This window comes from Saimiri boliviensis, chromosome 10 (assembly GCF_048565385.1).
Source record: "Saimiri boliviensis isolate mSaiBol1 chromosome 10, mSaiBol1.pri, whole genome shotgun sequence".
In the NCBI taxonomy this organism is placed as follows: Eukaryota; Metazoa; Chordata; class Mammalia; order Primates; family Cebidae; genus Saimiri; species Saimiri boliviensis.
Genome location: NC_133458.1, coordinates 117702382 through 117729726, shown reverse-complemented (window position 1 = coordinate 117729726; position 27345 = coordinate 117702382). Strand labels below are relative to the sequence as shown.

The window sequence follows — 27345 nt, the reverse complement described above, 5'->3', positions numbered from 1 at the left end:
CCTTTCCAGCATCTGTTGTTTCCAGATTTTTTAATGATCGCCATTCTAACTGGTGTGAGATGGTATCTCAATGTGGTTTTGATTTGCATTTCTCTAATGACCAGTGATGATGAGCATCTTTTCATATGCTTGTTGGCCTCCTGTATGTCTTCTTTTGTAAAGTATCTGTTCATATCCTTCGCCCATTTTTGAATGGGCTTGTTTGTTTTTTTCTTGTAGATCTGTTTTAGTTCTTTGTAAATTCTGGATATCAGCCCCTTGTCAGATGGGTAGACTGCAAAAATTTTTTCCCATTCTGTTGGTTGCCAATTCACTCTACTGACTGTTTCTGTTGCCGTGCAGAAGCTGTGGAGTTTGATTAGGTCCCATTTGTCTATTTTGGCTTTTGTTGCCATTGCTTTTGGTGTTTTGGTCATGAAGTCCTTGCTTATGCTTATGTCCTGAATGGTTTTGCCTAGATTTTCTTCTAGGGTTTTTATGGTGTTAGGTCTGATGTTTAAGTCTTTAATCCATCTGGAGTTAATTTTGGTGTAAGGTGTCAGGAAGGGGTCCTGTTTCTGCTTTCTGCAGATGGCTAGCCAGTTTTCCCAACACCATTTATTAAACAGGGAATCCTTTCCCCATTGCTTGTTTTTGTCAAGTTTGTCAAAGATCAGATGGTTGTGGGTATGTTGTATTTCCTCTGAGGCCTCTGTTCTGTTCCATGGGTCTATATCTCTGTTTTGGTACCAGTACCATGCTGTTTTGATTACTGTAGCCTTGTATAGTTTGAAGTCCGGTAGTGTGATGCCTCCTGCTTTGTTCTTTTTGCTTAGAATTGACTTGGCTATGCGGTCTCTCTTTTGGTTCCATATGAAGTTTAAGGTGTTTTTTTCCAGTTCTGTGAAGAAGGTCATTGGTAGCTTGATGGGAATAGCGTTGAATTTGTGAATTACTTTGGGCAGTATGGGTATTTTCATGAGGTTGATTCTTCCTAACCATGAACATGGAATGTTTCTCCATCTGTTTGTGTCCTCTCTTATTTTGTTGAGCAGTGGCTTGTAGTTCTCCTTGAAGAGGTCCTTTACATTCCTTGTTGGTTGTATTCCTAGGTATTTTATTCTCTTTGTAGCAATTGTGAATGGCAGTTCGTTCTTGATTTGGCTATCTTTAAGTGTGTTACTGGTATATAGGAATGCTTGTGATTTTTGCACGTTGATTTTTGTATCCTGAGACTTTGCTGAAGTTGTTTATCAGTTTCAGGAGATTTTGGGCTGAGATGATGGGGTCTTCTAGATATACAATCATGTCATCTGCAAATAGAGAAAATTTGATTTCCTCCTTTCCAATTTGAATACCTTTTATTTCTTTTACTTGCCTGATTGCTCTGGCTAGAACTTCCAGTACTATATTGAATAGGAGTGGTGAGAGAGGGCATCCTTGTCTAGTGCCAGATTTCAAAGGGAATGCTTCCAGTTTTTGCCCATTCAGTATGATATTGGCTGTGGGTTTGTCATAAATAGCTTTTATTGTTTTGAGATACGTTCCATCAATACCTAGTTTATTGAGGGTTTTTAGCATAAAGGGCTGTAGAATTTTGTCAAAAGCCTTCTCTGCATCAATTGAGATAATCATGTGGTTGTTGTCTTTGGTTCTGTTTATGTGGTGAATTACGTTTATGGACTTGCGTATGTTGAACCAGCCTTGCATCCCCGGGATGAATCCTACTTGATCATGGTGGATGAGCTTTTTGATATGCTGCTGCAGTCAGTTTGCCAGTACTTTATTGAAGATTTTTGCATCTATGTTCATCATGGATATTGGCCTGAAATTTTCTTTTCTTGTTGAGTCTCTGCTGGGTTTTGGTATCAGAATGATGTTTGTCTCATAAAATGATTTGGGAAGGATTCCCTCTTTTTGGATTGTCTGGAATAGTTTCAGAAGGAATGGTATCAGCTCCTCTTTGTATGTCTGGTAGAATTTGGCTGTGAACCCATCTGGACCTGGGCTTTTTTTTTTGGGTGGTAGGCTCTTAATTCCTGCCTCATCTTCAGCCCTTGTTATTGGTCTATTCAGGGTTTCACCTTCTTCCTGGTTTAGGCTTGGGAGGATGCAAGTGTCCAGGAATTTATCCATTTCCTCCAGGTTTACTAGTGTATGTGCATAGAGTTGTTTGTAATAATCTCTGATGATGGTTTGGATTTCTGTGGAATCTGTGGTGATATCCCCTTTATCGTTTTTTATTGCATCAATTTGGTTATTCTCTCTTTTCTTTTTTATTAATCTGGCTAGCAGTCTATTTTGTTGATCTTTTCGAAAAACCAGCTCCTGGATTTATTGATTTTTTGAAGAGTTTTTTGTGTCTCTATTTCCTTCAGTTCTGCTCTGATCTTAGTTATTTCCTGTCTTCTGCTAGGTTTTGAGTTTTTTTGATCGTGCTCCTCTATCTCTTTCAATTTTGATGATAGGGTGTCAATTTTAGATCTCTCCTTTCTTCTCATGTGGGCACTCATTGCTATATATTTTCCTCTAGAGACTGCTTTAAATGTGTTCCAGAGATTGTGGTATGTTGTGTCTTCGTTCTCATTGGTTTCAAAGAACATCTTTATTTCTGCCTTCATTTCATTGTTTATCCAGTCAACATTCAAGAGCAAGTTGTTCAGATTCCATGAAGCTGTGTGGTTCTGAGTTAGTTTCTGCATTCTGAGTTCTAAATCGATTGCACTGTGGTCTGAGAGACTGTTTGTTATGATTTTCGTTCTTTTGCATTTGCTGAGGAGTGATTTATTGCCAATTATGTGGTCAATTTTAGAGTAGGTGTGATGTGGTGCTGAGAAGAATGTATATTCTGTGGATTTGGGGTGGAGAGTTCTGTAAATATCTATTAGGTTTGCTTGTTCCAGGTCTGAGTTCAGGTCCTGGATATCCTTGTTGATTTTCTGTCTGGTTGATCTGTCTAATATTGACAATGGGGTGTTAAAGTCTCCCACTATTATTGTGTGGGAGTCTAAGTCTCTTTGTAAGTCATTAAGAACTTGCCTTATGTATCTGGGTGCTCTTGTATTGGGTGCGTATATATTTAGGATCGTTAGCTCTTCTTGTTGCAGTGATCCTTTTACCATTATGTAATGTCCTTCTTTGTCTCTTTTGATCTTTGTTGCTTTAAAGTCTATTTTATGAGAGATGAGAATTGCAACTCCTGCTTTTTTTTTTTTTTTTTTTTTTGCTCTCCATTTGCTTGGTAGATCTTCCTCCATCCCTTTTTTGAGCCTTTGTGTATTCTTGCATGTAAGATGGGTTTCCTGGATACAGCACACTGATGGGTTTTGGCTTTTTATCCAATTTGCCAGTCTGTGTCTTTTGATTGGGGCATTTAGTCCATTTACATTTAGGGATAGTATTGTTACGTGTGAATTTGATACTGTCATTTTGATGCTACCTGGCTGTTTTGTTGGTTAGTTGATGCAGCTTCTTGATTGTGTTGATGCTCTTTTACCATTTGGTGTGTTTTTGGAGTGGCTGGTACTGGTTGTTCTTTTAAATGTGTAGAGCCTCTTTCAGGAGTTCTTGTAGAGCAGGTTTGGTGGTGATGAAATCTCTGAGTGCTTGCTTGTTCCCAAAGGATTTTATTTTTCCTTCACTTATGAAGCTTAGTTTGGCTGGATAGCAGATTCTGGGTTGAAAGTTCTTTTCTTTAAGGATGTTGAATATTGGCCGCCAATCTCTTCTGGCTTGTAGGGTTTCTGCTGAGAGATCTGCTGTGAGTCTAATGGGCTTCCCTTTGTGGGTAACCCGACCTTTCTCTCTGGCTGCCCTTAGCATTTTCTCTTTCATTTCAACCCTGGTGAATCTGACGATTATGTGCCTTGGGGTTGCTCTTCTTGAGGAATATCTTTGTGGTGTTCTCTGCATTTCCTGGATTTGAATGTTGGCCTGCCTTGCTAGGTTGGGGAAGTTTTCCTGGATAATATCCTGAAGAGTATTTTCCAGCTTGGATTCATTCTCTTCATCACATTCAGGTACACCTATCAGAAGTAGATTAGGTCTTTTCACATAGTCCCACATTTCTTGAAGATTTTGTTCATTCCTTTTTGCGCCACTTTTTTCTCTGTTCTTGCCTTCTCTTTTTATTTCATTGAGTTGATCTTCAACCTCTGATATCCTTTCTTCTGCTTGGTCAATTCGGCTGTTGAAGCTTGTGCATGCTTCACGAAGTTCTCGTGTTGTGTTTTTCAGCTCCATCAATTCACTTATATCCCTCTCTATGCTGTCCATTCTCGTTAACATTTCGTCCAATCTTTTTTCAAGTTCCTAGTTTCTTTGCGTTGGGTTAGAACATGTTCTTTTAGCTCACTGTGGTTTCTTACTACCCGCCTTCTGAAGTCTGATTCTTTCATTTCATCACCTCCTTCTCCATCCGGTCTGGTTCCCTTGTTGGTGAGGAGTTGTGATCCCTTTTAGGAGGAGAGGTGTTCTGGTTTCAGGAGTTTTCATCCTTTTTGCACTGGTTTCTTCCCATTTTTGTGGGTTTATCCACCTGTTGTCTTTGTAGTTACTGTCTTTCAGATTGAGTCTCTGAGTGAGCTTGTAGTTCATGGATGCTGAAGTTACTACTTCTTTTTTTTTTTTTTAAGCTTTCCTTCTAACAGTCTGGCCCCTCTGCTGTTGGACTGCTTAGGTCCTCCCTGGGCCTTGCTTGCCTGGGGATCACCTGCAGCAGCTGCAGATCAGTAAGGGTTGCTACCAGTTTCCTCTTCCGCTATCTTTGTCCCAGAAGGATGCTCGCCTACTGTCAGTCTGTTCTCTCCTTTATGAGGTGAGTCTTTGGATCTATGGGGGTCAGGGAGCTACTTGAGGAGACAGTCTATCTTTTATTGGAGCTTAAGTCCTCAGCTGTGAGCTCCGTTGTTCATTCAGAGTTGCTGGGCAGGTACGTTTAGGTCTGCTGCAGCTGAACTCAAAAAGCACATTTTGTTCCCAGGTGCTCTGTCCCAGGGAGTTGGAGCTTTATGAATTTCCATTGTACTACTGCCTTTTTTTATTTTTCTTTCAGGACTGCCCTGCCCAGCTAGCAGCAAGCCTAGCCACTGTCTGCCCGCAGAGGCTTTGCTGAGCTGCTGTGGGCTCCGCCCAGCTGCCCTGTGCTCTTCCCTGCAGTCTTGTTTATATGGGCATAGTTAGAACTGTCTCAGCAATGGTGGCCCCGCCTCTGTTATGGCGGACTCTCTCTGTTGTGACAGGTTGCCTCGGCAACAGCGGGTTGCCTCGGTGAGGTGAGAGCGGGTTGCCTTGGTGAGGGCAGCCTGCCTCAGTAGTGGTGGAGAGTCTCAGTAATGGTGGAAGCCCCTCCCCCACCGAGCCGGACCATCCCAGGTTTAGCTGTGCTTGGTTTGAAGGGCTCAACCCAGAGGGTTTTCAATTACTGTTTTTGTTTTCGTTGTTGTTGGGGGTGGAGGGGTGGGACCACCCGAGCCTGATCACCTGGCTCCCTGACTCAGAGTCTTTTCTTTTATTTTTTTAAGTTGAACGACCCCACGTTCCAGTTGCTTGTTGAAAAGGTGCCGGGAACTCCTGTGCTGTGACTCACTGAGTCAGCTCAAACAGCGGCGCCGGCTCCTGGCGGATTTTTTGCCTAGGAATCTCCTGGCCTGGCTCGCTATTTCAGATGAATGGGCAACTCTGCCATCTCAGGGCTCCAATTGCCAGCTAAGAGGGCTCCCAGACCAGTGGCTTTTGTCTGGAGAACCGCAGCAACAGGGCGTGGTCAAAGCAGCTGCACAGGCCAAATCAGCCCCGTGGGGGCAAAAACAGCCGCACTGGCCAGGACTGCGGCGCTGGCGACCCCTCTGCCTGGGTATCTCCTGGTCTGTGGGTAATAAAAATTCGTCTGGAAATGCGGCGTCCACTCACCCTCTGCACTTTCACTGGGAGCTGAAGTCCTGAGCTGTTCTTAGGCGGCCATCTTCCCAGCATCTGTCTCCAGATTTTTTAGTGATCTCCATTCTAACTGGCATGAGATGGTATCTCAATGTAGTTTTGATTTGCATTTCTCTAATGACCAGTGATGATGAGCATTTTTTCATGGTTTTTGGCCTCATGTATGTCTTCTTTTGTAAAGTATCTTTTCGTGTCCTTTGCCCACTTTTGAATGGGCTTGTTTTTTTCTTGTAAATCTGTTTTAGCGCTTTGTAGATTCTGGATATCAGCCCTTTGTCAGATGGGTAGATTGCAAAAATTTCTTCCCATTCTGTTTGTTGCTGATTCACTCTAATGACTGTTTCTTTTGCTGTGCAGAAGCTGTGGAGTTTGATTAGGTCCCATTTGTCTATTTTGGCTTTTGTTGCCAATGCTTTTGGCGTTTTGGTTATGAAGTCCTTGCCTATACCTATGTCCTGAATGGTTTTGCCTAGATTTTCCTTTAGGGTTTTTATGGTGTTACATCTTATGTTTAAGTCTTGAATCCATCTGGAGTTAATTTTAGTGTAAGGTGTCAGGAAGGGGTCCAGTTTCTGCTTTCTGCACATGGCTAGCCAGTTTTCCCAACACCATTTATTAAACAGGGACTCCTTTTCCCATTGCTTTTTTTTGTCAGGTTTGTCAAACAAAGATCAGATGGTTGTAGATGTGTGGTGTTGCCTCTGAGGCCTCTGTTCTGTTCCATTGGTCTATATCTCTGTTTTGGTACCAGTACATGCTGTTTTGATTGCTGTAGCCTTGTAGTATAGTTTGAAGTCCAGTAGTGTGATGCCTCCCGCTTTGTTCTTTTTGCTTAGAATTGACTTGGCTATGTAGGCTCTCTCTTGGTTCCAAATGAAGTTTAAGGTGTTTTTTTCCAGTTCTGTGAAGAAGGTCATTGGTAGCTTGATGGGGATAGCATTGAATCTGTAAATTACTTTGGGGAGTATGGCCATTTTCACGAGGTTGATTCTTCCTAACCATGAACATGGAATGTTTCTCCATCTGTTTGTGTCCTCTCTTATTTTGTTGAGCAGTGGTTTGTAGTTTTCCTTGAAGAGGTCCTTTATATTCCTTGTGAGTTGTATTCCTAGGTATTTTGTTCTCTTTGTAGCAATTGTGAATGGCAGTCTGTTCTTGATTTGGCTCTTTAAGTCTGCTATTGGTGTATAGGAATGCTTGTGATTTTTGCACATTGATTTTGTATCCTGAGACTTTGCTGAAGTTGTTTATCAGTTTCAGGAGATTTTGGGCTGAGATGATGGGGTCTTCTAAATATACAACCATGTCATCTGCAAACAGAGATAATTTGACTTCCCCCTTTCCTGTTTGAATACCCTTTATTTCTTTTCCTTGCCTGATTGCTCTGGCTAGAACTTCCAGTACAATATTGAATAGGAGTGGTGAGAGAGGGCATCCTTGTCTAGTGCCAGATTTCAAAGGGAATGTTTCCAGGTTTTGCCCATTCAGCATGATACTGGCTGTGGGTTTGTTGTAAATAGCTTTTATTATTTTGAGATATGTCCCTTCAATACCTAGTTTATTGAGGGTTTTTAGCATAAAGGGCTGTTGAATTTTGTTTAAGGCCTTCTCTGCACCAATTGAGATAATCATCTGGTTTTTGTCTTTGATTCTGTTTATGTGGTAAATTACATTTATAGACTTGTGTATGTTGAACCAGCCTTGTATCCCCGGGATGAAGCCTACTTGGTCATGGTGGATAAGCTTTTTGATGTGCTGTTGCAATCGTCTTGCCAGTATTTTTACTGAATATTTTTGCATCTATATTCACCATGGATATTGGCCTGAAGTTTTCTTTTCTTGCTTAAGCGCTGCTAGGTTTTGGTATCAGAATTATGTTGGTCTCATAAAATGATTTGGGAAGGATTCCCTCTTTTTGGATTGTTTGGAATAGTTTCAGAAGGAATGGTACCAGCTCCTCTTTGTATGTCTGGTAGAATTTGGCTGTGAACCCATCTGGACCTGGGCTTTTTTTGGGTAGTATGCTCTTAATTCCTGCCTCATCTTCAGCCCTTGTTATTGGTCTGTTCACGGTTTCACCTTCTTCCTAGTTTAGGCTTGGGAGGATGCAAGTGTCCAGGAATTTATCCATTTCTTCCAGGTTTACTAGTTTTTGTGCATAGAGTTGTTTATAATAGTCTCTGATGATGCTTTGTATTTCTGTGGAATCTGTGTTGATATCCCCTTTATCATTTTTTATTGCATCAATTTAATTATTCTCTCTTTTCTTTTTCATTAATCTGGCTAGTGGTCTATTTTGTTGATCCTTTTGAAAAACAAGCTCCTAAATTTATTGATTTTTTTGAAGGTTTTTTTGTGTCTCTATCTCCTTCAGTTCTGCTCTTATCTTAGTTATTTCTTGTCTTCTGCAAGGTTTTGAGTTTTTTTGGTCTTGCTCCTCTAGCTCTTTCAATTTTGATGGTAGGGTGTCGAATTTAGATCTCTCCTTGCTTCTCATGTGGGCATTTATTGCTATATATTTTCCTCTAGACACTGCTTTAAATGTGTCTCAGAGATTCTGGTATGCTGTGTCTTCATTGTCATTGGTTTCGAATAACATCTTTGTTTCTGCCTTCATTTCATTGTTTATCCAGTCAACACTCAAGAGCCAGTTGTTCAGTTTCCATGAAGCTGTGTGGTTCTGAGTTAGTTTCTGAATTTTGAGTTCTAACTTGATTGCCCTGTGGTCTGAGAGACTGTTATGATTTCCATTCTTTTGCATTTGCTGAGGAGTAATTTACTTCCTATTAAGTGGTCAGTTTTAGAGTAGGTGTGATGTGGTGCTGAAAAGAATGTATATTTGTGGATTTGGGGTGAAGAGTTCTGTAAATGTCTATTAAGTTCGCTTGGTCCAGGTCTGAGTTCAAGTCCTGGATATCCTTGTTAATTTTCTGTCTCATTGATCTCTCTAGTATTGACAATGGGGTGTTAAAGTCTCCCACTATTATTGTGTGGGAGTCTCTAAGTCTCTTTGTCAGTCATTAAGACCTTGCCTTGTGTATCTGGGTGCTCCTGTGTTGGGTGCATATATAGTTAGGGACGTTAGCTTTTCTTGTTGCATTGATCCTTTTACCATTATGTAATGTCCTTCTTTGTCTCTTTTGATCTTTGTTGGTTTAAAGACTATTTTACCAGAGATGAGACTTTCAACTCCTGCTTTTTTTTTTTTGCTCTCCATTTGCTTGGTAAATCTTCCTCCATCCCTTTGAGACTTTGTGTATCCCTGCATGTGAGATGGGTTTCCTGGATATAGCACACCAATAGGTTTTGGCTTTTTATCCAATTTGCCAGTCTGTGTCTTTTGATTCGGGCGTTTAGCATATTTACATTTAGAATTAATACTGTTATGTGTGAATTTGATCCTGCCATTTTGATGCTAGCTGGCTGTTTTGTCCATTAGTTGATGCAGTTTCTTCATTGTGTCGATGCTCTTTACCATTTGGTATGTTTTTGGAGTGGCTGGTACTGGTTGTTCCCTTCAATGTTTAGTGCCTCTTTCAGGAGCTCTTGTAAAGCAGGCTTAGTGGTGACGAAATCTCTGAGTACTTGCTTGTTCGTAAAGGATTTTATTTTTCCTTCATTTATGAAGCTTGTTTGACTGGATATCAAATTCTGGGTTGAAAGTTCTTTTCTTTAAGGATGTTGAAAAGTGGCCCCTCTCTTCTGGCTTGTAGGGTTTCTGTGGAGAGATCTGCTGTGAGTCTAATGGGCTTCCCTTTAGATGCCCTCAGAATTTTCTCCTTCATCTCAACCGTGGTGAATCTGACGATTATATGCCTTGGGGGTGCTCTTCTTGAGAAATATCTTTGTGCTGTTCTCTGTATTTCCTGGACTTCAATATTGGCCTGCCTTGCTAGGTTGGGGAAGTTTTCCTGGATAATATCCTGAAGAGTATTTTCCAGCTTGGATTCATTCTCTCCGTCACATTCAGGTACACCTATCAAACTTAGATTAGATCTTTTCACATAGTCCCATATTTCTTGGAGACTTTCTTCATTTCTTTTTACCCTTTTTTCTCTAATCTTGCCTTCTTGTTTTATTTCATTGAGTTGATCTTCGACCTCTGATATCCTTTATTCTGCTTGGTCACTTCAGCTGTCGAAACTTGTGTATGCTTCATGAAGTTGTCGTGTTGTGTTTTTCAGCTCCATCAATTCACTTATATTCCTCTCTAAGTTGTTTATTCTCCTTAGCATTTCTTCAAATCTTTTTTCATGGTTCTTAGTTTCTTTGCATTGGGTTAGAACAGGTTCTTTTAGCTCAGAGAAGTTTCTTATTACCCACCTTCTGAAGCCTGATTCTGTCAAATCATCACTCTCATTCTGCATCCAGCTTTGTTCTCTTGCTGATGAGGAGATGTGATACCCTGTAGGAGGAGAGGCATTCTGGTTTCAGGTGTTTTCATCCTTTTTGCACTGACTTCTTCCCATCTTTGTGGATTTATCCAGCTGTCACTGTCTTTGTAGTTGTTGACTTTCAGATTGGGTCTCTTAGTGGATGTCCAGTTTGTAGATGATGAAGTTATTTCTTTCTGTTTCTTAGTTTTCCTTCTAACAGTCTGACCCCTCTGCTGTAGGACTGCTGAGGTCCATTCCAGGCCCTGCTTGCCTGGGTATCACCTGCAGTAGCTGCAGAACAGTTAAGAGTTGCTGCCAATTTCTTCTTCTGCTATCTTTGTCCCAGAAGGATACCTGCCAGATGTCAGTCTGAGCTCTCCTTTATGAGGTGACTCTTTGGATATACGGGGGTCACGGAGCTGCTTGAGGAGACAGTCTGTCCTTTATAGGAACTCAAGTGCTAAGTTGTGAGCTCCGTTGTTCATTCAGAGCTGCTGGGCAGGTAAGTTTAAGTCTGCTGCAGCAGAACTCATAACCCACCCACCCCCCAACTTTTTTTCCCCAGGTGCTCTGTCCAAGGGGGTTAGGGCTTTATTTATGAGTTTCTGTTGTGCTGCTGCCTTTTCTCAGGGCTGCCCTGCCTAGCAAGGAGGCATCTAGTCAATGTCTGCCTGCAGAGGCTTTGCTGAGCTGCTGTGGGCTCCACCCAGCTGCTGTGGGAACTTCTCTGCAGTCCTGTTTATACGAGTGTAGTTAGAACTGCCTTGGCAGTGGCAGACTCTCTGTTATGGTAGGCTGCCTCAGCAATGGGAAACTGCCTTGGTAATGACAGACGCCCCTCCCCCACCGAGCTGGACTGTCCCGGGTTTAGCTGTGCTTGCTGTGAAATTCTCAATCCAGAGCATTTCAGATTGCTGTTTTTTGTGGGGGTGGAACCAGCTGAGCTTGATCACCTGGCTTCCCGCCTCTGAGCTCCCCCCCCCCCATTTTTTTTTTTAATTGAATGGTTGACCCTGTCTCCTAGATGTTCCAGTTGCCTGTTGAAAAGGCACCAGGATCTGTGTGATTTCCTGTGTGGTGACCCACTGCACAGGCTGAAACAGCCGCGTTGATATTTTGGCGCTTTTTTGCCCGGGAATCTCCTGGCCTGGCTCCCTGTTTCAGTCCCCTTTTTAATCAGATGAATGGGCGACTGTGTCTCCCAGGAGCTCCAATTGCCAGCTAAAAAGCACCCGGACCTGTGTACTTTGTACAGAGAATCGCCTTGCTGGGGCACCAGCAAAACAGCTGTGCCGGCCAAACCCACCACCCTGGTGACCCGTGGGGCTCCTCTCCCTGGGAATCTCCTGGTCTCTGGGCAATAAAAATCCATCTGGAAATGTGGCGTCCACTCACCCTTCACGCTTTCGCTGTGAGCTGCAATCCTGAGCTGCTCTTAATCGGCCATCTTGGATCCCTCCCAACTTTATTTTTTAAGGGGAGAGTTCATAAATCTCTTTGAGAATAGTATAGAAGTTAGAGCTTTTCTCTCCAGAAAAACATGTTTATAGATGCATTTACTTCTTTTGCATACTATTTCAAGGGTTCACACATTTTATGAATGAGAACAAGATGGGAGTTCTCAGTACCTCACATCAGACCACTTTAGGAGGTGATATTTTTAAAGAATCTCTTTAAATTGAGGTATAATTTAAATACTGTATAATGCAGAGATGGTTAGGTATATAGTTCAATGAGTTTTGACTAATACATGTAGACATGTAACCACATCCCTCTCAAGATATAAAGCATTTCCATCACTTCAGAGGGTTCTGCCAGGTTATTTCCTAATCAATGTCCACACACCCAGAGACAACCACTTTTGAAGGGGATTTTTAGTTCACATTCATAGTGTCTGCATTTCCTGAAGACAGGTGTTACAGAGACAACATTCCTAGAAAGTGGTTACATGATAAGAAATGGTCAGCTGTTTGTATTACATAAAAAAAGAATGCAACAGCATCCCAAAAGGTCCTAGAAACCTGGTTAATTATCTACGCTGTCACAAGCCCTTAAGCCCTTTTTAGATGGCTTGCAGCATCTCAGAAAATACAAACATCTTTAGAAAGTGATTGTGTCCAGGGGATACTGGGAAGATGGCCGCCTAAGAACAGCTCAGGACTTCAGCTCCCAGTGAAAGTGCAGAGGGTGAGTGGACGCCGCATTTCCAGACGAATTTTTATTACCCACAGACCAGGAGATACCCAGGCAGAGGGGTCGCCAGAGCCGCAGTCCTGGCCGGTGCGGCTGTTTTTGCCCCCACGGGGCTGATTTGGCCTGTGCAGCTGCTTTGACCACACCCTGTTGCTGTGGTTCTCCAGACAAAAGCCACTGGTCTGGGAGCCCTCTTAGCTGGCAATTGGAGCCCTGAGATGGCAGAGTTGCCCATTCATCAGAAATAGCGAGCCAGGCCAGGAGATTCCTAGGCAAAAAATCCACCAGGAGCCGGCGCTGCTGTTTGAGCTGACTCAGTGAGTCGCAGCACGGGAGATCCCGGCACCTTTTCAACAAGCAACTGGAACGTGGGGTTGTTCAACTTAAAAAATAAAAGACAAGACTCTGAGTCAGGGAGCCAGGTGATCAGGCTTGGTTGGTCCCACCCCTCCAACCCCAACAACAACAAAAACAAAAACAGTAATTGAAAACCCTCTGGGTTGAGCCCTTTACACCAAGCACAGGTGAACCCGGGACCATACGGCTCAGTGGGGGAGGGGCGTCCACCATTACTAAGACTCTCCACCACTATGGAGGCAACCCACCGTTGCCGAGGCAACCTGCCACAACAGAGAGAGTCTGCCATAACAGAGGTGGGGTCACCGTTGCCGAGACAGTTCTAACTACGCCCATATAAACAAGACTGCAGGGAAGAGCACAGGGCAGCTGGGCGGAGCCCAGAGCAGCTCAGCAAAGCCTCTGCAGGCAGACAGTGGCTAGGTGTGCTGCTAGCTGGGCAGGGCAGACCTGAAAGAAAAATCAAAAAAGATAGTAGCAGCAATGGAAACTCATAAAGTGCCAACTCCCTGGGACAGAGCACCTGGGAACAAAAAGTGCTTTTTGAGTTCAGCTGCAGCAGACCTAAACGTACCTGCCCAACAGCTCTGAACGAACAACAGAGCTCACAGCTGAGGACTTAAGCCCCAATAAAAGATAGACTGTCTCCTCAAGTAGCTCCCTGACCCCCATAGATCCAAAGACTCACCTCATAAAGGAGAGAACGGACTTACAGTTGGTGAGCATCCTTCTGGGACAAAGATAGTGGAAGAGGAAACTGGTAGCAACCCTTACTGATCTGCAGCTGCTGCAGGTGATCCCCAGGCAAGCAGGGCCCAGAGAGGAGCCAGACTGTTAGAAGGAAAGCTTAAAAAAAAAAAAGAAGTAGTAACTTCAGCATCCATGAACTACAAGCTCACTCAGAGACTCAATCTGAAAGACAGTAACTACAAAGACAACAGGTGGATAAACCCACAAAAATGGGAAGAAATCAGTGCAAAAAGGATGAAAACTCCTGAAACCAGAACACATCTCCTCCTAAAAGGGATCACAACTCCTCACCAGCAAGGGAACCAGACCGGATGGAGAAGGAGGGTGATGAAATGAAAGAATCAGACTTCAGAAGGTGGGTAGTAAGAAACTACAGTGAGCTAAAAGAACATGTTCTAACCCAATGCAAAAAAAACTAGGAACCTTGAAAAAAGATTGGACAAAATGCTAAAGAGAATGGACAGCATAGAGAGGAATATAAGTGAATTGATGGAGCCGAAAAACACAACACGAGAACTCCGTGAAGCATGCACCAGCTTCAACAGCCGAATTGACCAAGCAGAAGAAAGGATATCAGAGGTCGAAGATCAACTCAATGAAATAAAAAGAGAAGGCAAGAACAGAGAAAAAAGCGCAAAAAGGAATGAACAAAATCTTCAAGAAATGTGGGACTATGTGAAAAGACCTAATCTACTTCTGATAGGTGTACCTGAATGTGATGAAGAGAATGAATCCAAGCTGGAAAATACTCTTCAGGATATTATCCAGGAAAACTTCCCCAACCTAGCAAGGCAGGCCAACATTCAAATCCAGGAAATACAGAGAACACCACAAAGATTTTCCTCAAGAAGAGCAACCCCAAGGCACATAATCGTCAGATTCACCAGGGTTGAAATGAAAGAGAAAATGCTAAGGGCAGCCAGAGAGAAAGGTCGGGTTACCCACAAAGGGAAGCCCATTAGACTCACAGCAGATCTCTCAGCAGAAACCCTACAAGCCAGAAGAGATTGGGGGCCAATATTCAACACCCTTAAAGAAAAGAACTTTCAACCCAGAATCTCCTATCCAGCCAAACTAAGCTTCATAAATGAAGGAAAAATAAAATCCTTTGCGAACAAGCAAGTACTCAGAGATTTCATCACCACCAAACCTGCTCTACAAGAACTCCTGAAAAAAGGAACAACCAGTACCAGCCACTCCAAAAACACACCAAATGGTAAAAGAGCATCAACACAATCAAGAAGCTGCATCAACTAACCAACAAAACAGCCAGGTAGCATCAAAATGACAGTATCAAATTCACACGTAACAATACTATCCCTAAATGTAAATGGACTAAATGCCCCAATCAGAAGACACAGACTGGCAAATTGGATAAAAAGCCAAAACCCATCAGTGTGCTGTATCCAGGAAACCAATCTTACATGCAAGGATACACAAAGGCTCAAAACAAAGGGATGGAGGAAGATCTACCAAGCAAATGGAGAGCAAAAAAAAAAAAAAGCAGGAGTTGCAATTCTCATCTCTCATAAAATAGACTTTAAAGCAACAAAGATCAAAAGAGACAAAGAAGGACATTACATAATGGTAAAAGGATCACTGCAACAAGAAGAGCTAACAATCCTAAATATATACGCACCCAATACAGGAGCACCCAGATACATAAGGCAAGTTCTTAATGACTTACAAAGAGACTTAGACTCCCACACAATAATAGTGGGAGACTTTAACACCCCATTGTCAATATTAGACAGATCAACCAGACAGAAAATCAACAAGGATATCCAGGACCTGAACTCAGACCTGGAACAAGCAAACCTAATAGATATTTACAGAACTCTCCACCCCAAATCCACAGAATATACATTCTTTTCAGCACCACATCACACCTACTCTAAAATTGACCACATAATTGGCAATAAATCACTCCTCAGCAAATGCAAAAGAACGAAAATCATAACAAACAGTCTCTCAGACCACAGTGCAATCGATTTAGAACTCAGAATGCAGAAACTAACTCAGAACCACACAGCTTCATGGAATCTGAACAACTTGCTCTTGAATGTTGACTGGATAAACAATGAAATGAAGGCAGAAATAAAGATGTTCTTCGAAACCAATGAGAACAAAGACACAACATACCACAATCTCTGGGACACATTTAAAGCAGTCTCTAGAGGAAAATATATAGCAATGAGTGCCCACATGAGAAGAAAGGAGAGATCTAAAATTGACACCCTATCATCAAAATTGAAAGAGCTAGAGGAGCAAGATCAAAAAAACTCAAAACCTAGCAGAAGACAGGAAATAACTAAGATCAGAGCAGAACTGAAGGAAATAGAGACACAAAAAACTCTTCAAAAAATCAATAAATCCAGGAGCTGGTTTTTCGAAAAGATCAACAAAATAGACTGCTAGCCAGATTAATAAAAAAGAAAAGAGAGAATAACCAAATTGATGCAATAAAAAACGATAAAGGGGATATCACCACAGATTCCACAGAAATCCAAACCATCATCAGAGATTATTAAAAACAACTCTATGCACATAAACTAGTAAACCTGGAAGAAATGGATAAATTCTTGGACACCTGCATCCTCCCAAGCCTAAACCAGGAAGAAGGTGAAACCCTGAATAGACCAGTAACAAGGTCTGAAGTCAAGGCAGCAATAAAGAGCCTACCACCCAAAAAAGCCCAGGTCCAGATGGGTTCACAGCCGAATTCTACCAGACATACAAAGAGGAGCTGATACCAGTCCTTCTGAAACTATTCCAGACAATCCAAAAAGAGGGAATCCTTCCCAAATCATTTTATGAGACAAACATCATCCTGATACCAAAACCCGGCAGAGACTCAACAAGAAAAGAAAATTTCAGGCCAATATCCATGGTGAACACAGATGCAAAAATCTTCAGTAAAATACTGGCAAACCGATTGCAGCAGCATATCAAAAAGCTCATCCACCATGATCAAGTAGGATTCATCCCGGGGATGCAAGGCTGGTTCAACATATGCAAGTCCATAAACGTAATTCACCACATAAACAGAACCAAAGACAACAACCACATGATTATCTCAATTGATGCAGAGAAGGCTTTTGACAAAATTCTACAGCCCTTTATGCTAAAAACCCTCAATAAACTAGGTATTGATGGAACGTATCTCAAAACAATAAAAGCTATTTATGACAAACCCACAGCCAATATCATACTGAATGGGCAAAAACTGGAAGCATTCCCTTTGAAATCTGGCACTAGACAAGGATGCCCTCTCTCACCACTCCTATTCAATATAGTACTGGAAGTTCTAGCCAGAGCAATCAGGCAAGAAAAAGAAATAAAGGGTATTCAAATTGGAAAGGAGGAAATCAAATTGTCTCTATTTGCAGATGACATGGTTGTATATTTAGAAGACCCCATCATCTCAGCCCAAAATCTCCTGAAACTGATAAACAACTTCAGCAAAGTCTCAGGATACAAAATCAATGTGCAAAAATCACAAGCATTCCTATACACCAGTAACAGATTTAAAGAGAACCAAATCAAGAATGAACTGCCATTCACAATTGCTACAAAGAGAATAAAATACCTAGGAATACAACTAACAAGGAACGTAAAGGACCTCTTCAAGGAGAACTACAAGCCATTGCTCAATGAAATAAGAGAGGACACAAACAGATGGAGAAACATTCCATGTTCATGGTTAGGAAGAATCAACCTCGTGAAAATGGCCATACTGCCCAAAGTAATTTACAAATTCAATGCTATTCCCATCAAGCTACCAATGACCTTCTTCACAGAACTGGAAAAAACTACCTTAAACTTCATATGGAACCAAAAGAGAGACCGCATAGCCAAGTCAATTCTAAGCAAAAAGAACAAAGTGGGAGGCATCACACTACTGGACTTCAAACTATACTACAAGGCTACAGTAATCAAAACAGCATGGTACTGGTACCAAAACAGAGATATAGACCAATGGAACAGAACAGAGGCCTCACAGGAAATACAACATACCCACAACCATCTGATCTTTGACAAACCTGACAAAAACAAGCAATGGGGAAAGGATTCCCTATTTAATAAATGGTGTTGGGAAAACTGGCTAGCCATGTGCAGAAAGCAGAAACTGGACCCCTTCCTGACACCTTACACCAAAATTAACTGCAGATGGATTAACGACTTAAACATCAGACCTAACACCATAAAAACCCTAGAAGAAAATCTAGGCAAAACCATTCAGGACATAGGCGTAGGCAAGGACTTCATGACCAAAACGCCAAAAGCAATGGCAACAAAAGCCAAAATAGACAAATGGGACCTAATCAAACTCCACAGCTTCTGCACGGCAACAGAAACAGTCAGTAGAGTGAATCGGCAACCAACAGAATGGGAAAAAATTTTTGCAGTCTACCCATCTGACAAGGGGCTGATATCCAGAACTCACAAAGAACTAAAACAGATCTACATGAAAAAAACAAACAAGCCCATTCAAAAATGGGTGAAGGATATGAACAGATACTTTACAAAAGAAGACATACAGGTGGCCAACAAACATATGAAAAGATGCTCATCATCACTGGTCATTAGAGAAATGCAAATCAAAACCACATTGAGATACCATCTCACACCTGTTAGAATGGTGATCATTAAAAAATCTGGAAACAACAGATGCTGGAGCGGATGTGGAGAAATAGGAACACTTTTACACTGTTGGTGGGAATGTAAATTATTTCGATCACTGTGAAAGACAGTGTGGTGATTCCTCAAGGACCTAAAAATAGAAATCCCATTTGACCCAGCAATCCCATTACTGGGTATATATCCAAAGGATTATAAAGCATTCTACTATAAGGACACGTGCACACGAATGTTCATTGCAGCACTGTTTACAATAGCAAAGACCTGGAACCAACCCAAATGCCCAACGATGATAGACTGGATAGGGAAAATGTGGTACATATACACCATGGAATATTACGCAGCCATCAAAAACGATGAGTTCACGTCCTTTGTAGGGACATGGATGAGCCTGGAAACCATCATTCTCAGCAAACTGACACAAGAGCAGAAAATCAAACACCGCATGTTCTCACTCATAGGCGGGTGCTGAACAATGAGAACACATGGACACAGGGAGGGGAGCACTACACACTGGGGTCCATTGGGGGGAAATGGGGGAGGGATGGGAGGGTGGGGTGGTGGGAAGAGATAGCATAGGGAGAAATGACAGATACAGGCGAGGGGATGGAAGGCAGCAAACCACACTGCCATGTGTGTACCTATGCAACAATCTTGCATGTTCTTCACATGTACCCCCAAACCTAAAATGAAATAAAAAAAACAAAAACAGAATTTTTTTTTTTTTTTTAAAAAGAGTGATTGTGTCCAACTGACCCTCAGAAAAAAATCAACGTAGCGCAAAGCACCTTCCAATCTTATCTTTTACCTGATCAGCTTCCGAATCTGAGGGGACCACCAGCACCACGTCACCCCTTTGTAAGGTAAGTTCATCAGAATTTGCTGCCTCAAAATCATGCAGTGTTTCTACCTGCAAAAGGTAAAAATGATACATAAAAATGAGTTTTCCAGTCAGATTATAAGCAGACACTCTTACAAGCTCTCTCCAAGCTGGGTGAAAAGATGAAGATATGTACCATATCCCAAAAAAGAAGGTCTCTAAAGCCAGAAGGGAAGTCCTATTCTCTGATATGAGGGCCATTCACATGTATATTTATTAATAGTAATACAAGGCCCTCTACAACAGGGGAAAGTTCTATATAAAGCAAATTTTAATTAATCTTATTTTTGTTGGAGATTTGCATTTTATTGTCACTGATGCTTTATTACCGTGTGTTTAACTGAAACCAAAAATGTCTAAAACTCCTCTAACCCCAGCATTTGTCAAATAATAATCAGGAAAATCACCACTTGCAGGTTAGACAGCAATTACTACTTAATAAAACTCTGTGATCAATTTCTGTGTAAATATATTTCCTTCCTTCCCCATCCAACCCTATATACAATGACAACCAGTTTCTTTTGCTTTCCCATTTTGCAAAAGATTTCCTTAAAATTTTATTATAGAATTTTTTTTTTAAGCAGAAGGAATGATATAATGAATGCCCACGCATCCGTCACCCAGTCTGAATAACTCTACCGTCATGGGCGACTTTATTTTTCACAAACCCTTCCCCTCAACTCCACCCCTGAGAGTAAACATCGCCTTTAAATTGTGTATTTTCCCATTGAGCATATTCATAGAACCGTAAACTGTCAGAGCTGGAAATGGATTACATTATCCCTAAATTAATTCCTCTGATGGGAAAACATACCCCGAGAGAGGGTCTATGTGGGGTGCCTTAGGTTATACCACAGTTAGTGCAGAAGCCAGGATGGGTCCAGCAAGCCCTGGCAGTGCTTGGCACAAGGGTTCTTGGACTGTTTGTGCTCCAATTAACACAGAACATGGCAGGAAACAACCCCCTATCTACAGATTTAACTTTTGCTTCAAATTAATTCATTCATAAATCCATTATAGCCACCCCTATCCCCACAAAAGGTAGCAAGGTAGTATTTACTAATGCAGAGAGAGAGAGAGAGAGAGAGAGAGAGAGAGAGAAAATCATGTGACATTTTACACTCTAGAAGAAAAAGAGCTGAAGTTTGAAATGTAAAATCAAATTAAAAAAATTTAAAATTCTGGCTGGGCGTGGTAGCTCACGCCTGTAATCACAGTACTTTGGGAAGCTGAGGTGGGCAGACCATGAGGTCAGGAGTTCAAGACCAGCCTGGCTAACATAGTGAAACCCTGTCTCTACTGAAAATACACAAAATTAGCCAGGCATGGTGGTGGGTGCCTGTAATCCCAGCTACTCGTGAGGCTGAGGCAGGAGAATCACGTGAACCCAGGACGTGAAGATTGCAGTGAGTGCATATCGCGCCACTGCACTCCGGCCTGGGTGACAGTGTGAGACTCTATGGCACAAACCAACCAACCAACCTTAAAATTCCTTATCAGATTCTGTTAGGAAACACCTGGATGAAGCCAGTGTTTTTAGGTATTTTTCGTTAAGAATCCTTTGGTTTATGAAGGCTGTATGTAGCCTGTCTAAGCAAAACCTTCTCATTGACTTAGCAACCTTTTTTTTTTTTTTTCTGCCTTTTGGTGGAAGTTCATGTATAAATCCATTAATTTACAAAATATTTATGGGCTCCCAAATCTGTTACGCAGCCACAAGTGCCACAGTTGACAGACCGGCTGCTGCCCTACCCCACGGGAGTACAGTGCAGTTAGGAGCACTTGGTGATTCCAAGGCCTGGTCTGAGCCATGGTGGACATATTCACAGGCACGCCAGGAAGGAGAGAGGAGGGAGGGCTGAAAGGGACTCTGCCATTCATTACCCAGGGCATACTGTTTGCTCTGTGGTGAACTTCCTTTTAATTATTCTTTGTTAAAGTGTGAAAACGTATTACTGTAGTCCTGGCTTGTCCGAGTGATGTTGTGGTGAAGGGAAAGCAGTTGAGAGAAATAATAATTGCAAAAAGGAAAAACTGGAAAACCAAAGGATTGAGCAAAAGGGATTCAAAGCAAAGACAAATGAATTAAAAAGTAATACGACCTTGTAGAGAAAGCCAGGAGGCAATTCCTGAGAGGCCTCTTTTGCAGATGCTAACTGGTCAGCAGCCCCCATGGCTGGTGCAGAAGGCGTGGGCTGAGGGTCCTGGAGAGGCTTCTGCTCTGTAGCCAGCTCCGGCGTCTCGCTGGTGGGGCCCAGAGGAGCCGCGTCCTCGGTGGTCTCTTTGGGCTCTGCACCTATGGTGATTTCATGTTCTCCTTCCTCTTCATGGTTGGAGGCAGGCTCTATGACCACCGAAGGGATGACCTTCTCCTGGAGGAAGAAAAATTGTGGCGGTGCCCAGCAGGACCTGGGAAACAGGACCTCCTTGTCCTGCATAACCTACATGGCCACGTCCATACTTCCCCATCAGCCAGACCCAGGCCAGGCCTCTGCTGTGCCACACAGCCTCCTCCTGTTCCTCCTGAGGCCTAAACCCTTAGTGGAATTAATTTCTGGATCCTTGAAGAGCCAAGCAGTTTGGTAAACATGAGGTTTCCGTGGGAATGGGGAAGAGGGATAGGGGGTGGGAGACCATGCCGAGAGGGACTGCAGGAGGAGCCAATGCAGGCTGGCCTGGTTCTTGTCCCACGACGCCCTAACTCTTGCCGCTGACAGTTCACTTCCTGGGAGCCCCTCCCCACCATCCCCCAGTCGCCTGAACCATGCTTGCTGGTGAAGATCCAGCCAGGGTTTGGAGATCATTCACCAGTCCTTCACTTGTGATTATCATTCCAGCCCCCACTGCCCCGGCTGCTGGAGGGACCACAGCTCCCACATCCACTCCAAGTACTCTAGTGTCTGAACCAAAAGGTTAGCATCACCCTTCCACTTGTTTAACAAAGATAAGCACAGAAGGGAGTTTATCAGCAGAACAGGTGTCTTTCTATATTCCTTCTGCTATCAGCAGACTAGAGCACCAACATTCATCAACTTGGAGAGATAATACAATCTTTCCATGAGTGCAACAATATACACAAAAACACTCTGGGTGCTGTGATGAGAAAATCTAAGGGGAAAAAGGAATAGTCTTTTAAGTTCCTTCTCCCATAAAACTGTTATCTGACATGTTTCTAGTGGAATGAAAGGGATAATTCAGTTTTAAGTTTTAAGTAACCCTAGAGAGATTTTTGAAAATTGATTGGGAGTCAAGTCATCAGGAAAGGCTGGGCGCATTGGCTCACGCCTGTAATCTCAACACTTTGGGAGACAAAGGCGGGCAGATCACCTGAGGTCAGGAGTTCAAGACCAGCCTGACCAACATGGCAAAACCCTGACTCTATCAAAAATACAAAAATTAGCCTGAGGCAGGAGAATTACCTAAACCCAGGAGGCTGAGGTTGCAGTGAGCCAAGATCGAGCCACTGCACTCCAGCCGAGGTGACAGAGCAGGACTCCATCTCCAAAAAAACAAAAAAAATATCATCAGGAGAAAAGAATTCATACCATTAACCCCCTCTTAACATTGCCTTCTAGAATACAGAAGAACCAGACAGCGGAGGCAGGCCCTGGGGTTGGAGGCCCTCACAGTGGTAGAGGACATGTGGCTTTGTGGCCTCTCAATGCTGCTCTGAGCCGTTGCTGAGCTGGGCCTGCTCCAGCCTCATGCACGGCCCAGGTCTCTTTATTTCTCTTCTCAAAGTGCAACACGGCAGTGGGCTCTGGGTGAAAGGGGCCCGATGGTGACTTTGAAGCACTTGAATTTTAATAATAACCACCAAACAGCAATAAGAATCATCAGACCTAAACACTATAGAGTTCTCCCTGGGCTAAGTGCCCGCTTCATCACATTCTCTGTCTCCCAGCTCAACTCTTGGCCTTTTCTCTGTCCTGCTCCATTCCTTTCTCCATGCCACCCCAGCATTTCCCCTTCCCTCTTCCATGCTTAGGCCCGGCCAGCCACAGGCCCTGACGGCCTGTGTGCAACACTGCAGTGCTGATACTGAGAAGCTGGGACCAGTGATTCTGAGAATCTGATAACAATGTTGTCTGGTAGAGTCACAAAATTGCTAAAAACCTATTGTATATCCAAAGAGTTATCACCATGAACAGACACAGCACCCAGCCCATGCTGCCTCCCAGAAGCTCCCCTGGCTGGGATACTCACCTGAGGCACTGCTGCTTCCAGCTCCTCTGATTCAGGTTGGGCACTCTCTGCACTCTCAGTGGTTTCAGTTCCAGTTTTGGTCTCCTCTAAGCTTACTCCTTCCCCGGTAGGGAGAGTGGCCTTCTCTGCCTCTGCTTCCTCTCCTGGGGCCCCCTCAGCCGCGTCAGCATCAGCTCCAGGTATAATCTGCAGGGCAGAAACCAACAGCCACGTCTGCATCTCCGTGGGCCTCACCAAGGAGACAAACTCAAGCCTATTCCTAATCTCCCCTCTGCAGAGGCTATTCAGATTTGCAACTTTCTTTGCACTCCCAGGATTCAGGTATAGCAGAGTTTGCCATCTATTCGTCAACATTTGGACTTCTCTTCTGCTGAGCTCCCAACAATTCCACACTCCTCAGCTTTCCTTGCTGTCAGGTGCAGCAAATGGGATTTGAATGAAAGTGATATACACCATTCCAAAAACACGGCTTTTAAGGTGTGGGTGGTCTTCTCCACAAGCGATTTCCAACCAATGAGGCCTTAGGGGTGTGAAAGAAAGAAAACTGAACTTCAGGACCTTAAACTTACCGTGTGAGAGGAAAGTTAAGCTTGGGAATGGAGTCACACAAAACCACCTTCCTTTCGTTCCCAAACACAGAGCTGTAATTTCACATGCTTCCTTTATCTCATGTAACATGCAGAACTACAGAGTGTGAGATGAGGGCATGACTGACTTTGTCCCCACTCCCTCTTTTCACATGTGAAATGTAGATTCCCTGTGCGCTAATCAGAGCTGACAAGAATGTGACACTCACCTCATTGCCCACCCACCCTCCATTTAAAAAATTTATTCCCGGGGCCAGGCGCAGTGGCTCACGCCTGTAATCCCAGCACTTTGGGAGGCCGAGGCGGATGGATCAGGAGGTCAAGAGATCGAGACCATCCTGGTCAACATGGTGAAACCCTGTCTCTAAAAATACAAAAAATTAGCTGGGCATGGTGGTGCGTGTCTGTAGCCCCAGCTACTCAGGAGGCCGAGGCAGGAGAATTGCCTGAACCCAGGAGGCGGAGGTTGCGGTGAGCCGAGATCGTGCCATTGCACTCCAGCCAGGGTAATGAGAGCAAAACTCCATCTTAAAAAAAAAAAAATTCCCTTCTTCCTTCCTATTTCCTCTTTAAATACTTAAGTTCTCAAAACTCTCTTATAAAAAGCATAGGTCACAGACCCTCCTTTGGCTCATGTTCCTTTTTCCCAGGTGCATCCGTAACCTTGGCTAAATAAGCCTCTCCATGATCGAGACCTGCCTTGGTCACTTTTTGGTTTGCATGGCACATCTGGGTCACAAGATGGAAGGGGCCTGGGTCAGAGAAAAAAAGCCACATCAGGAAAGCATCCTCATCACACAAAGAATTTAGAAAAATTTGCATTTTAGTATAAACTTTCAAATCTTTGTGAGGAAGGTTCACAAAGTGATTTGGATGCCAAATCACTTTCACAGGAAAAAAAATTAAGGAAGTTTTCTCAATAAAAACTCTCAAGAATGAAGGGGAAACAATTTTTGTAATCAAATATGCATAGTAACGCTCCAAATATCTGCACAGCCTGTTTACAGGCAAAATGCTGAAATCATAGTTTAGGTCCAAGTAAGGAGAAATGAAATAGAAAAAAATCAGAATTTTCTAAGGTAGAAACACAGTCAAAAGAAGAGTTTTAAGTACTATTTAAAACTTGCAATAATGAAATAAAGGAAATGCAATCAGACGTTTTAGTTTTGAACAAATCGGAGTCCAACTCTAACAAGATTCTGACGTCAGCTTGGCAGACTTGATTTGAGAGGTTCAAATGAGAGAGGCTATGGAAAAAGAATCTCAGGTTGATCTTATATGTTCAGGACACATATTTCAAAAATGGTTCTTACTATCTGATGTGATTAGGATTAGCTATTTTTTCCTTGTTGAATACATTCTACTCAGTTCAACCTCTTAAGTTAGGAAAGCCCTAATACTGCAAACATTAAGTATTAAACTCAGAAAACAGAAAAGGACAATGAAGAGTACCTCCGACTGGGCATCAGAAATTGGAGATGAAGAACACGAACCTCACACCTACACTTATAACAAAGTAGTTTTAAAAATGTTTCTTCTGGCTCAAAGATACAGGTAACCGTTTAAATAAAAATACCTGTTACAGAATACATACAGTACATTATTCTACATGATAATATTTTTATTTGGGACTGAAAAAGAAATGTTAACAGCTATACTACTCATTATATGCCCAAGTATTACTGACATCCTTAGAAATTTACTTCCCTCTCATGAGAATCTCCTATTACAAGGATATGGCTCTCCACACAGGGTGTGCAATGATTTAAAATGCAATCTCTAGCCATGATATATTTCTTTCTTCCTGCCCTGCCATGAAAGTACATGTGATATGGCTTGGCTCTGTGTCTCCACCCAAATCTCATCTTATAGCTCCCATAATTTCTTTGTGTTATGGGAGGGACCCAGTGGGAGATGATTGAATCATGGGGGCAGGTTTTTCCTGTGCTGTTCTCATGATGGTGAAATCAAATCTCTCACCAAATTTGGTGGTTTTAAAAATGGAAGTTTCCCTGCACAAGCTCTCTTTTTGCCTCCTGCAATCCATGTAAGAGGTGACATGCTCCTCCTTGCCTTCCACCGTAATCGTGAGTTCTCCCCAGCCATATGGAACTGTAAGTCCAATGAACCTCTTTCTTTTGCACATTGCCCAGTCTCAGGTATATCTTTATCAGCATCATGAAAACAAACTGATACAATATGAGTTCATAAAAGTAATCCTTTTTCATGAATTTTAACAAATACTTATTTAAAGTGAGTTATAGATGTTGTTCATTACTGAAACGGAATAACACATGCACAAGGATTTATGTTTTGGCAGACGGCTGAAAATTCCTATAATAAAAAGTTCATTTTAAAATCAAATAAAATTTCATTTCTTCTTTTAAATAAGCACTGACCTTTTTATGGATGCTACTGTTACTGTTGTCAAGAGAGTAGTAACCAGAACATAAATTGTCAGTGCATCTTAATCCCAAGAAGAATGAGGAGCAATTGCTCACAGCTTTATTGCTGGAGACCTTAACAGAATTTTCTCTAGGATACTAAGGACCTAGTAAAGTTTATTCAGTGTTAAAAATGTCTACTGAAAGACAATGTGCATAAAATAAATTTATGAGCTAAAATGTAGAAAAGAGGTTGTGTCGTCATTCTAAGCTTGTTCTTTCCATCTGTCTGGAAAATCATACTACAAATACCCCACTAATTTCAACAGCTTGGAAGCAGATGGACTCTATCTACATGCAGACAGTATGGACAAACAGAGCAGCAGATACCACCACTACACACACATGCAACAGAGGCACTGCTACAGATGAAAAAGCAGACATAGCAGACAGGATGTTATTTCATGAGCTACTCTCCCAAGTGATTATGCATAAATCCTTTTATACAAATATGTTCCAAGTACATATTATTACTAATTGGCTTTCAATCTCAATTGAATTGATACTGTATCTCTGGAAGAGGATATATTTCCATGACCTATAGATGGTGTTGCCACAGGTAATTTTTTTAACTTGTTCCATACAAATGTTTACTATTAACCTGTAATTTATCTCTAGATATCTATCAATTTGGTTATATAAGATTTTATCATCACTAAATATAGATGTTATCACCTTTTCTTTGCCAGATAATTTAAGCAGGCAATGAAACTAGACTCCTATCTTTTGCCATATACAAAAATTAAATAAAAATGGATTAAAGACTTAAAGCTAAGGCTTCAAACTACCAAACTACCAAAAGGAAACATTGGGAAAACTCTCTAGGACACTGGAATGGGCAAAGATTTCTTGAGTAATACACCAAAAGCACAGGCATGCAAAGCAAAATATTGACAAATGTCAAGTTCAAAAGCGTCTGCACTGCCAAGGGAGCAGTCAACAAAGGCAACCTGCAGAATGGGAGAAAATATTTGCAAACTACCCATCTGACTAGG

The 27345-nt window shown here is 42.3% G+C and overlaps 1 protein-coding gene across 1 annotated transcript in view; it reads right to left on the bottom strand.

Annotated features, from left to right (window-relative positions):
• LOC101048121 (amphiphysin) overlaps positions 1-27345 on the bottom strand; it is a 252017-nt gene that overhangs the window by 6980 nt on the left and 217692 nt on the right. Inside the window, exons 18-20 of the mRNA XM_074379802.1 lie at positions 23320-23505; positions 21216-21485; positions 19042-19143 (exon numbers count right to left, since the gene is read on the bottom strand). Of these exons, the coding sequence (XP_074235903.1) occupies positions 19042-19143; positions 21216-21485; positions 23320-23505 (558 nt within the window). The remainder of the gene's footprint in view (positions 1-19041; positions 19144-21215; positions 21486-23319; positions 23506-27345) is intronic.